The following is a 12,220-nucleotide window of genomic DNA, read 5'->3' as shown; positions in this document are numbered from 1 at the left end:
TTTGAACATAATTAATATTCAGTACTGGACTTATTTTTTATGGACATTAGTGTGCATTCTCTCATATTTGATCTCTTCATAAACACTTTCTGAAAAATGAATAGCTCATACTTAAAGGCCATTTCAAATTCAAATTTAATAAATGAAGGGTGGTCTCTGAGTTTTCCACAAGACTTATTTAATTATTACTATAATCCATTATTCGATAAACACAAAAACACAATGTTTTGAATGTGCGGTTCAAGAGCCTTTTGCATTTTACATTCTTCACTTTCCTTAAACTTTCAAAAGGTTCTTCACCCTCAGACACCTCATTTAGTATCTCCTGAAAATGAATCACCTGTTCTTATAAGCCATTTTGAATGGAGAATAAATAAATAAAAGGGGTCTCTGACTTTTGCACAGTGCTGTAAATGTCAGTTGTTCATTCTAATCTCTTATTTGCATTATTTATATAATACATACAAACAAATAAACCTTACAATTGTTCTATCACGTCTTTTGTAACCCACTGACTGAGTTTGCGTTTAATATCTTCTACACTGTGTCTGTACAATCAGACAAAAACACAAGCAATGTCAGGCATGACTGAAGAACTGCGTTTCAGCCTCCAGGGGGCAGCCTGTCCATTCTTTACAAATGACCTCTCTAACTCTGATAATGGAGAGTGTTCAGTTTATCATGACATTCAGTTCTTGTTCATATCTAAAAATCTGCATCTGAAGACACTGCAGGACTGATGGTCTGTCAGTGGAGGAATTATTCTCTCAAAAAATTGCTCAAAATAAAAATGAATAAATAAATAATAAGGTGATGTGTTGATTCTGCATCTGTGCCTTCTCAATGTTTTTTGTAATTTGAATGTGAATAAAGTCAGATATGCAGCTTTTCACAGCTTCCTAGAGGAACTCATTGTCATTTATTCCAGTATCATTACTTTTCAGTACAGTTTTTCAGTGTTCTGATTATTTATTGGTTTATATTTACTACAATGCACTGGTGATGCAGAACCTTCAGAACAACCTGGTCTCAGTTTGATTTCTATAGTTGTGTAATAAAAGCTTACAAAGTCAAGTCAAGTCAAATTTATTTATATAGCGCCTTTTACAACAGATGTCACAAAGCAGCTTTACAGAGAATCCGGGTCCACGCCCCCAGTGAGCAAGCCTTGGCGACAGTGGCGAGGAAAAACTCCCTCAACAGGAGGAAGAAACCTCGAGAAGAACCAGACTCAAATAGGGGAACCCATCCTCCTCTGGTCAACACCGGATAACAGCACAGACACAAAACAGCACAAGTAGATACAGTTTAACACCACTGTGCAGTGCGCCAGCTGCATCAGTCACATCAGACCCTCTTAGGACAGGCAGCCGCTCAGTTCAGGGAAAAAGAGGGGGACGGGGAAAGGGGGGGGGATAGGGGGGCAGGGGAGGGGGTAAGAGGGACATAGTTAGGAAAACAAATTAACCAAAGGCTCGACTAAACAGGTAAGTTTTTAGCCTAGACTTATAGATGGAGGCTGTGTCTGAGTCCCGAACACAGACTGGTAGGCTGTTCCAAAGCTGGGGGGCTTTGTATGAAAAGTCTCCTCCCCCTGACGTAACTTTATTTATTCTGGGTACTAATAATGAGCAGCACCTTGTGACCTAAGTGGGCGTGTCGGTTGATAATAGGAAATAAGGTCACTGAGGTACTGAGGAGCAAAGCCATTCAGAGCTTTATATGTCAGTAGAAGAATTTTGTACTCAATGCGGAATTTAACTGGCTACCAATGTAAGGTACACAAAATTGGGCTAATGTGGTCAAATGTCCTGGTTTTGATGAGAACTCTGGCTGCAGCGTTCTGGACTAACTGAAGCTTGTTAAGGTTTTGGCTGGAACAACCAGAAAACAGAGCGTTACAGTAATCTAACCTGGACGTGATAAAGGCGTGAACTAACGTTTCTGCATCCTGTAGCGACAGTGCATTTCTTAATTTAGCGATATTACGCAGGTGGATGAAAGCTATTCTGGTAATATTGGTAATATGCTCATCGAAGGCCTGATCGGGATCGATCGTGACACCATGGCTTTTTACAGATGTGCCTGGTGCAATTGAGAAACTATCGAGATTAAGAGTAAACGTAGGCAGATTATCCCTAGCAGCTTTAAGATCAATAAGAACTTCTGTTTTGTCCAAATTTCGTAAGAGGAAGTTACTTGACATCCATTCTTTAATCTTATTAAGTTCGATTTTGTCCTCTGGTTTAGCTGAAATATATAAATTGTGTATCATTGGCATAGCAGTGGAAACTGATGCCATGTTTTCTAATGATGGTACCTAGTGGTAGAATATATAAGGTAAATAATATGGGTCCTAAGACAGAGCCCTGTGGAACACCATACTTTACTCTTGTGAGAGCTGATGGTTCACCATTTACATTAACAAACTCAAAGCGATCACAAGATCGAGTAAAACCAGTAAGGATATGTTTCCTTTGTCAGCGGATAATAAAAGATCATTTACAATTTTCACTAACGCTGTTTCGGTACTATGTTGAGGCCTGAAGCCAGACTGAAATTTTTCATGTATATCATTCCTATGCAGATGGGAACATAATTGTTTTGCCACAGCTTTCTGTAAAATTTTTGATAAAAAGGGAAGATTTGAAATAGGTCTATAGTTTGATAGCTCAGAGGGGTCAAGACTAGGTTTCTTTATTAGGGGTTTAATTACAGCTAATTTAAGAGATTCTGGAACATACCTGAGGCTGAGAGACGAGTTTATTATAGATAGAAAAAGCAACATCATTTAGATTCTCCAGTGCTAGAATGTCCCCCTGAATCTTTCTGCTGATAAACCCTTCAGAGGGTGGGACATGCAAATACGACTTTTCCTTTATAAACACAGATTCAAACTTTTATCCTCACTTTACTTTGATTTTTCAGCAAAAAACATGAAACCAAGAGCCATTCACATTAATGACTGTAATCAGTGAGTAGCTCATCTGAGAATCTTTATTCATGTCATTTGTGTATTTATGTGAGATTGTGTTGATTGACTGAGCATTTATTTGACAGGTTGTAGATGTCAGACACTGACTGAGTCAGAGCCAGCGCTCATTAAACCTGGAGGATCTCACACTCTCACCTGCACCTTCTCTGGAATTGATGTTGGCAGTGCAGATATATTCTGGATTAGACAGGCTGTCAGAAAAGAGCTTGAATGGATCTCATATATTTCAGCTCCAAGTGGTAGCTTTAAATATTACTCTCAGTCTGTTGAGGGAAGATTCACCATCTCCAGAGAAAACAGTAAGAAGCAGGTGTATCTGCACATGAGCAGCCTGAAGACAGAAGACACTGCTGTTTATTACTGTGCACGACGACCACAGTGATACCAGACACTACAGTGGTGTACAAAAACAGGATACAGGTTACCGAGATCTTTACAGAGATCTTTTTTCAAACATTTTCAATTCATACGTACAGCATGAGTGTGAAATGAGGCCAGAACTGAGAGCTCAGCATGTAAAGAAGCATTAAAGTGACAGTGGCTTGACTATCATTTATATGCGTGTCATTTTATGTTTGCATCTGTGTGTCTGTGTTATGTCCATAACGTCTGTAAATATAGGCAACATTATTAATGTACATTTTTCATGTATTACAGCAGTGAGTCTTTAAGTCCTTATCAAGTCATCACACCTGCACTCTACTATTTTATTCCACTGTTTCTTGTGAAAAAGTTCAAGCTCCTTCAAAATGTCAGGTGATCTACTGTATAAAGCTTATTAAATAGATTTCTATGGCATTAAGCTTTGCTCTCTGATGGGGCAAAGACACTGATCATTTTTTGAAATGTCTCCTTAGATTAAACAATGGTTGATATTTGTACTTGGTCATAATACCACCTACCTTACGTAGAGCTCCTGTCCCTACTAAATTGAAGCCCCTTAAAACATGATGCTGCCACCACCATGCTTCGCAGTAAGTATGGTGATATGTAGTCAATAAGCTTTGTTGTTGTGCCAAACATATCTTATAGAAATCAGGCCGAAAGCTTCAACCTCTGTTTCTTCAGATGCTTTTAAGAAAAAGTGAATTTTAATGTTTAGATGGGCTTGTTTGAGACTTTTCTGAATAATGGCTTCAGTTTTTCTACTATACCACATAGCCATGTATGGGTTTTTTTTTAGCTAGTCTTCAGGTTTCTGTCAGGGGGCAGCTGTAGGTAGCATCTCTGATGATATCTCTTCTTGTCTTTTCATTGCAATATCTCTGTGGTGGCACATTTTTGCATGTTCACATTGAGGATTTTCACAGTGCTCCATGGTATGGCTAATGTTCTTCTGATATTTTTAAAATAACTTTCTCAGAATGTGTGCTCTCACAGAACTACAGGTAAAGCTGAGGTTACAGGCTGAATCAGAATTAAATGTATGTACAAAAGTGGTAAATTTGGATGCAAGTACTTCTGCATGTGGTTTAAAAGTACAATAAAGGCCAACATCTTATCAAATTCATCATTAAACAATCTCTCAGTCTTCATGCATAAGATTTGGAACATTTTGTATAACAACTTTCTGTCAGGGAGCTTTTAGAGGCATGAAACTTCAGATGTCGGGAGACTTTCTGAAAAAAATGAAACATTTCCAATCAAATGGCTGTTTATGATTTTGTGGATGATGTTCATAATTAAAAGATGTAATGCAGATATTTTGAAAAACTGCTGAATTTCTTTCAAACATGGACCACAATTTAATTTGTTCATGAAAAAAATAAAAATTAAATTAATTCAATTAAATGAAATTTTTAAATTTAAATTAAAGGTTAAAAACATTCAGATCATCTCTCTGTTTAGATGTTACCCACTGAAATTCTGAACAACTTTTAAAACTTGATATTTTTAAACACAATCATATCCACAAAGACATAAAATGCTTCAGTGCATAATAACACTTTTTCTAATGTGTATTCATTTTAAGCACATTTCTAACTGTGTGTCTTATTTTGTACATGATCATTCAATTTTAGAGCTCTACAGTGTTTCAGTGAAGTCACTTAAAATCATTACTCAGACCCCTTTTAAATAAAACTCTACACATTCTATTATCTAGCACAGCCCACATGAGAACCAGCTCCAATCTTAACATTCAGCCCCTTTTTGTTCATTTGCAAATTTGCTCTCATAATATCAGCAGCATCTCCCTCTACAGCAGCTTCCATCACTCTAAATGCAGCACAAACATGTTCTCTTCAGCTCCACTGCTGCTGCTGGCTGCTGCCTCGTGTGAGTGTCCAACTGAAGCTGGATTTGACTTCATCTGATTTATTACTGCAAATATACAAACCTTTTCTTCTCTCTTTTCACAGATGTGTTCTGTGCTACTGAGCTCATCCAGCCAGACTCAGTGCTCATCAAACCAGCAGAGCCTTTAACCATCACCTGTACAGTATCTGGAGCTTCTATCACTGACAGCAGCAGCCATTGGGCAACAGCCTGGATCCGCCAACCTGCAGGAAAAGCTCTGGAATGGATCAACCACATTTATTGTGATGGAGCCATACATACTAAAGCTTCACTGAAAAGCAAGTTTAGTGTCTCTCGAGACACAACCAGAAACACAGTAACCCTACAAGGACAGAATCTGCAAGCTGAAGACACAGCTGTGTATTACTGTGCTCGACATGATCACAGTGCTGTAAGAGACCAGCTGAGATGTATAAAAACTCACTCACACCACAGCTTTCATTCAAACACAGGACAAAGCATTAATACAGATCATGGTAATGCAAACAAAGTCTATCTGGATCTGCAAAATAAGTTGTATTTGTTTTATAAAACAGATATTTCGGGTCCTAAAATCTGATTGGTTGAGCTGCATTCAAAAGCACTGATAAATGTTCATTATACACACAACTATGACTGACTTACAGCAACTATATTCTGTATTATAGAGCCAAGTCACGAAACTCCATTTAACAGTGAATGGACAGTTAACTGCTCACATGGACCACTGAGCTACAGAACCTGCTTAGGTTTAAACATTATTATATGAAAATAATCAAAATGTTCATAAGATGATAGCAATATACATAGTTTGAATATGATTGAACGTGCTCGTTCTCTTTTAGCTGTCTATGTTTGCCAACAAGAACATTCTCTAAATAAACTTGGAAGAACTGTTTATTCCGGTTAATATTAATTAATACCTTAATTATACCTTATATATTGTTGAAGATATATGTATTTTATTGTATTTTATGTTTTCACCATTGTCTAAAAAAATAAACCAAGAAATATCTGGAATATTCTGGAATGTGGCCCACTGCAGCCTCAGTGTGAGAAACACAGACCACTACAGTCAGTAAATATTTCCACTTCCAGCACCTCACACTCATTTCTGGATGAAGCCACATCCACTTTCATTTAGTGATTTAAAAGAAGGTACTGACAAATGTCTTGTTTATGAATATCATATTCAAGATATCGCTACTGGAACCAGTATAACAATACTCAGATACTCAGACCTTCCTAGCAAAAATAAAAATAAGGGGCGATGCAGCATGCCCAACTGGCCTGACTGCATGTTTGTGGACTGTTGGAGGAAACCCACGCAGACACGGGGAGAACAGGCAAACTCCACACAGAAAGGACCCTGGTCGCCCAGCCGGGACTCGAACCCAGGCCCTTCTTGCTGTGAGACCACAGCGCTACCCACTGCGCCACCGTGCTGCCCTAGGTGAAAAGTACATTTGTTTTGTTTTCATAACCCAATGTTTTAAAACAGAACAATAAAATAAAAAGCCTGGAGGCGAGACGGGGTGTGTGAAGTCAATACAGCTTAGAAAATATCATAACTGTGCCATAATACATTGATATGTTCCCTGATTAAAGGTCCTTAAATGTACCCTTGAGGGAACCACCCCAGTGACAAGAGAGGAACCGCCCCTGTGACAGACAAGCCTTTATTTCTGAGAGTATACCCAGCCTGTCAGGTTCGTTATAATCATACACAGTCTTTACTGTAAAGCTGTTCTCTTGCAGCTCATAGCAGCATCAGGTTCTATAAAGCTTAATAAAAACTTTCAATCTGATGGACAGAATGAAGCACTACATTTAGTAAACATAGTGTGAAGAAAAGAGGCAAAACAACTTGAAACAGTTATGTAGTTCAGCTAACAAACATGCTAACTGGCATAAAAACTAATTTAGCTGAAGTTTTAGTCAGACAGATCAGATTCCTTTAAAACTCAAAACTAAACCTGGATTAGTCATTATTGTAGTTAGTATACTTGTTTTACAAAGTACAGACTAACCAGCCATTTCTAGTTGTTTTTCTGTAATGAAAGGATTTTTATTTGAAGCCAGTTTTTAGTAGGGTTTTACTTTTTGTACAATACAGTGTCTGAATTTATATCAAGACTGAACTAAATTCTCTCGAATGTGTGAAGCTGCTTGGGAGAATCGCTGTAATATACAGAATGTAATTGTCAGTTATAGTTGTATATTTTGTGCAAATTATATTAATTTTATCATATTCTTTTCAGGCGGATCAGACCTACAAATCGAATTGTGTTCCAGATTTTCGGAAACACTTCTATTTCTGCACTATAACTCTATATGTGGGGAAAATTATATACAAATAATTAAAACCCTCCAAACTGATGCAAATGTCAATAGAACTGTGTTAAGATCAAGATCGAGAAATCTTTCAAAAAATTATACAAATATAGGTTTTCTGCTTTTTTCCAACATTGAGAAGTGAATTATTTATACTTAAAAGTACAAGTTTTTAAAGTTTAAAGAATTTCAAGATACAGAATGAGATTTTCCTAGAACCAGATGATACTGAGAACTTTTACATTTACAAATCATTTAATATCCTCCACACCAGGTCTGCTTAAATATCCACTAAGAAGCAGGTAGAGTTTCTATTTCAGCCTGTAGGGGGCGCCCAGTGCATGTCTGACAATTATTTATAACAATAATGTCCTATTATTCTGATTATGAATAATGTTCAGATCATGATAAACATTCAGTTCACATTCTGAGAATTAACCCTTTGGTTTAAGTTTCAGAGATGCTGCAGGAAATTTTTAAAAAGTTGAAATTAGATGTTCTGAAAATACCCAAATAAATAACAAGTATAGTGTTGAGTATTCATTATATTCATAATCATAAAACATAGTTCACTGTATGATAAAACTTTCTAATCTGTTTATCAATTTAGTTCTGCCATCTAGCACAGCCCACATGAGAACCAGCTCCATTCCTGACATTCAGCCCCCTTTTGTTCATATGCAAATCTCCATTTGCTCTCATAATATCAGCAGCATCTCCCTCTACAGCAGCTTCCATCACTCTAAATGCAGCACAAACATGTTCTCTTCAGCTCCACTGCTGCTGCTGGCTGCTGCCTCGTGTGAGTGTCCAACTGAAGCTGGATTTGACTTCATCTGATTTATTACTGCAAATATACAAACCTTTTCTTCTCTCTTTTCACAGATGTGTTCTGTGCTACTGAGCTCATCCAGCCAGACTCAGTGCTCATCAAACCAGCAGAGCCTTTAACCATCACCTGTACAGTATCTGGAGCTTCTATCACTGACAGTAGCAGCCATTATGCAACAAACTGGATCCGACAACCTGCAGGAAAAGCTCTGGAATGGATCAACAGAATTCGTTATGATGGAGACATATATGCTAAAGATTCACTGAAAAGCAAGTTTAGTGTCTCTCGAGACACAACCAGAAACACAGTAACCCTACAAGGACAGAATCTGCAAGCTGAAGACACAGCTGTGTATTACTGTGCACGAGTTGCACACCGACAGAAAAGGCCAGATGGCTGTTCAAAAACTGTTAAACCACATTTTACAACTTGATCATTATTTATTATGCATTTGTTTATATTTCCTTTTATGCTGAATGAATACTAAATAAACATTCAAACATAATTAATATTCAGTACTGTGGTTATATTTTTTATGCACATTAAATATGAGAGAATGCACAATAATCACTTCATAAACACTTTCTGAAAAATGAATAGCTCATACTTAAAGGCCATTTCCACTTCAAATTTAATAAATGAAGGGTGGTCTCTGAGTTTATTTATTTATTTCTGATATAATCTATTATTCCATAAACACAAAAACAAAATGTTTTGAATGTGTGGTTCAAGAGCCTTTTGCATTCTACATTTTCCTTAAACTTTGAAGGTGAAGAATCTTTTGCGACACCTCATTTAGTATCTCCTGAAAATGATTCACTTGCTTTTATAGGGCATTTTGAATGGAAGATAAATAAATAAAAGGGGTCTCTGACTTCTGCACAATGCTCTAAATGTCACTTCTTCATAATAATCTGTTATTTGTATTATTTATATAATACATTCAAACAAACAAATCTTTTGTAACCCACTGACTGTGTTTGCATTTAATATCTTCTACACTGTGTCTGTAGAATCACATAAATGCAAACAATGTCAGGCAGGACTGAAGGACTGTTTCAGCCTCCAGGGGGCAGCCTGTGCATTCATTACAAATGAATGTCCTTTTTATCATGACAAACATTCAGTTCATGTTCATATCATCTAAAAATCTGCATCTGAAGGCACTGCAGGACTGATGATCTGTCAGTGGAGGAAGTATTCTTTCAAAATTACTCAAAATAAAAATGAATAAATAACTAATAAGGTGATGTGTTGATTCTGAATCTACACACTCTCAATGTTTTTGTAATTTGAATGTGAATAAAGTCAGATATGCAGTCCTAGAGGAATTCATTGTCATTTATTCCAGCAGTGTCATGACTTTTCAGTACAGTTTCTCAGTGTTTGGATTATTTCTTCCCTGTTTTATATTTATATTAATGCAGGGGTGATGTAGGATTCAGGACCTTCAGAACAACCTGGTCTCAGTTTGATTTCTATAGTGCTGTAGTAAAAGCTTACAAGGCAACATCATTTAGATTCTCCAGTGCTAGAATGTCACCCTGGATCTTTCTGCTGATGAACACTTTGGAGGGCGGGACATGCAAATGAGACTTTTACTTTATAAACACAGATTCTAACTATTATTCTCACTTTGATTAGACTTTTCAAAAACAGCCATGAAACCTAGAACCATTCACCACTTTCTATTCACATTAATGACTGTAATCAGTGAGTAGCTCATCTGAGAATCTTTATTCATGTCATTTGTGTATTTGTGTGAGATTGTGTCTCAGTGTTTGAACTGAATTGATTAACTGAGCATTTATTTGACAGGTTGTAGATGTCAGACACTGACTGAGTCAGAGCCAGCGCTCATTAAACCTGGAGGATCTCACACTCTCACCTGCACCTTCTCTGGAATTGATGTTGACAATGCAGATATATCCTGGATTAGACAGGCTCCCGGAAAAAAAATGCTTCAATGAATCTCACATATTTTAGCTCCAAGTGGCAGCACTAAAGAGTACACTCAGTCTGTTAAAGGAAGATTCACCATCTCCAGAGAAAACAGTAAGAAGCAGGTGTATCTGCACATGAGCAGCCTGAAAACAGAAGACACTGCTGTTTATTACTGTGCATGATGAGACACACTGATACAAGACACTACAGTGCTGTACAAAAACAGGATGCAGGTTGCTGAGATATTTACAAAGATGTTTTTTCAAACATTTGCCATTCATAAGTATAGCATGAGTCTCAGATCAGGCCAGAACTGAGAGCTCAGCATATAAAGAAGCATTAAAGTGTCGGTAGCTTGACTATCTGATGTATGTGTGTGATTTTATATGTGCATCTGTGTGTCTGGAAGCAACAAAGCAAGGAAATATATGTGCATAACATCTACAAATATAGGCTACGTTACTGATGTACCTTTATTAATGTATTACAGCAGTGAGTCTTTAAGTAATAAGTCTTTATCAAGTCATCACACCTGCACGTTGATATTTCATTCCACTATTCCTTGTGAAAAAGTTCAAGCTCCTTCAAATTATCAGGTGATCTACTATATAAAATCTGATGCAGATCTAGTTTTCTAGGGGATTAAGCTCTGCTCTCTGAAAGGGCTTTTCTAAGACACTGATCTTCATTTTTTGAAACCTTTCCTTGGATGAAATAATATTTGATATTTGGACCTGGTCATAATCCCACCTCCTTTGATCTCCTGCTGAAGTGAAGTCTACACAAAACATGATGCTCCCACAGTCATGCTTCACAGCAGGTATGGATATATTTAATTGATAAGCTTCATTGTTGTGTCAAATATATATCATGTGGAATGCAGGCCAGAAACATCAACCTTTGTTTCATAAGATGGATTTGGGTGACAATGTGTATTTTGCAAACTTTAGATGGGCTTGTGTGATATTTTTCTGTGAATAATGGTTTATATTTTTCTGCTATCCCACAAAGCCCTGACACAAGTATTGTATGGGGGACTTTAGTGATTTGCAAGTTTCTGCCAGGAGTGAGCAGCGACTCCAGCTTTTTTAATGTCATTGTAACCTCTCTGATAAAATCTCCTCTTGTCTTGTCATCAGCTTTTCCTTGGCAATATCCCTGTGGTGGCACATTGTTTTGCAAATATTGAGTATCTCCACAGTGCTCTGTGGTATGACTAATGCTTTTCTAATACTCTTTTATAACATTCTTAGAAGGAACAGCTGAGAATTTTGGGGTGAGTCTTTGGATGCATGTACGTCTGCATGTGTTTAAAAAAATTATCATTACACATCTCAGTCTTCATGTAATATGCTTGGAACATTTTGTGTAATAACCTTATGTGAGGGAGCTTTTAGAGACATTAGCTCTTCAGATGTTGGGAAACTTTCTGAAGAATGGAAAATTTCACATCAAATGGCTGTTAATCACTTTCTGGATGTTTATTTTTAAATGATTTAATGCAGAAATTTTTCACAACTGCTGGAAATTACTTAAACATTCACAAAAATGTTGTATGATTATGAACAATGCAAAATCACCATAATAATTATCGAGAGTGGTTTAATAACATTTGGAAAAAAAAACTTTGAAATTTGAAAATAGTTAAAGACAATAATATTCATAACCATATAAAGTAGTTCTGCACAAAAAAACACTTTTTAATGTTAATTAATTTCAAGCAAATGTCTAACTACATGCATCTTATCATGAATAATATATGATCAGTCAGCATTAGAGTTGTACAGAGTTTCAGTTACATGATTTAAAATCATTATCATGTCCTCTTTTGAATAAAA

At 36.8% G+C, this 12,220-nt stretch overlaps 2 gene segments (V, D, J or C); both read left to right on the top strand.

The window, feature by feature from the left end:
- Positions 1 to 5,204: 5,204 nt before the first annotated feature.
- Positions 5,205 to 6,150, top strand: LOC118802803. The segment is given in 3 exon segments: positions 5,205 to 5,272; positions 5,356 to 5,684; positions 6,118 to 6,150. Coding segments are annotated over 3 exon segments (405 nt in total).
- Positions 6,151 to 8,340: 2,190 nt separating this feature from the next.
- LOC118802802 lies at positions 8,341 to 8,871 on the top strand. The segment is given in 2 exon segments: positions 8,341 to 8,408; positions 8,492 to 8,871. Coding segments are annotated over 2 exon segments (423 nt in total).
- The last annotated feature ends 3,349 nt before the right edge of the window (positions 8,872 to 12,220 follow it).

Source organism: Colossoma macropomum, unplaced genomic scaffold, assembly GCF_904425465.1.
Source record: "Colossoma macropomum unplaced genomic scaffold, Colossoma_macropomum, whole genome shotgun sequence".
Taxonomy (NCBI): Eukaryota; Metazoa; Chordata; class Actinopteri; order Characiformes; family Serrasalmidae; genus Colossoma; species Colossoma macropomum.
The sequence above is the reverse complement of the archived record's forward strand: the minus strand, read 5'-3'. Positions and strand labels throughout refer to the sequence as shown.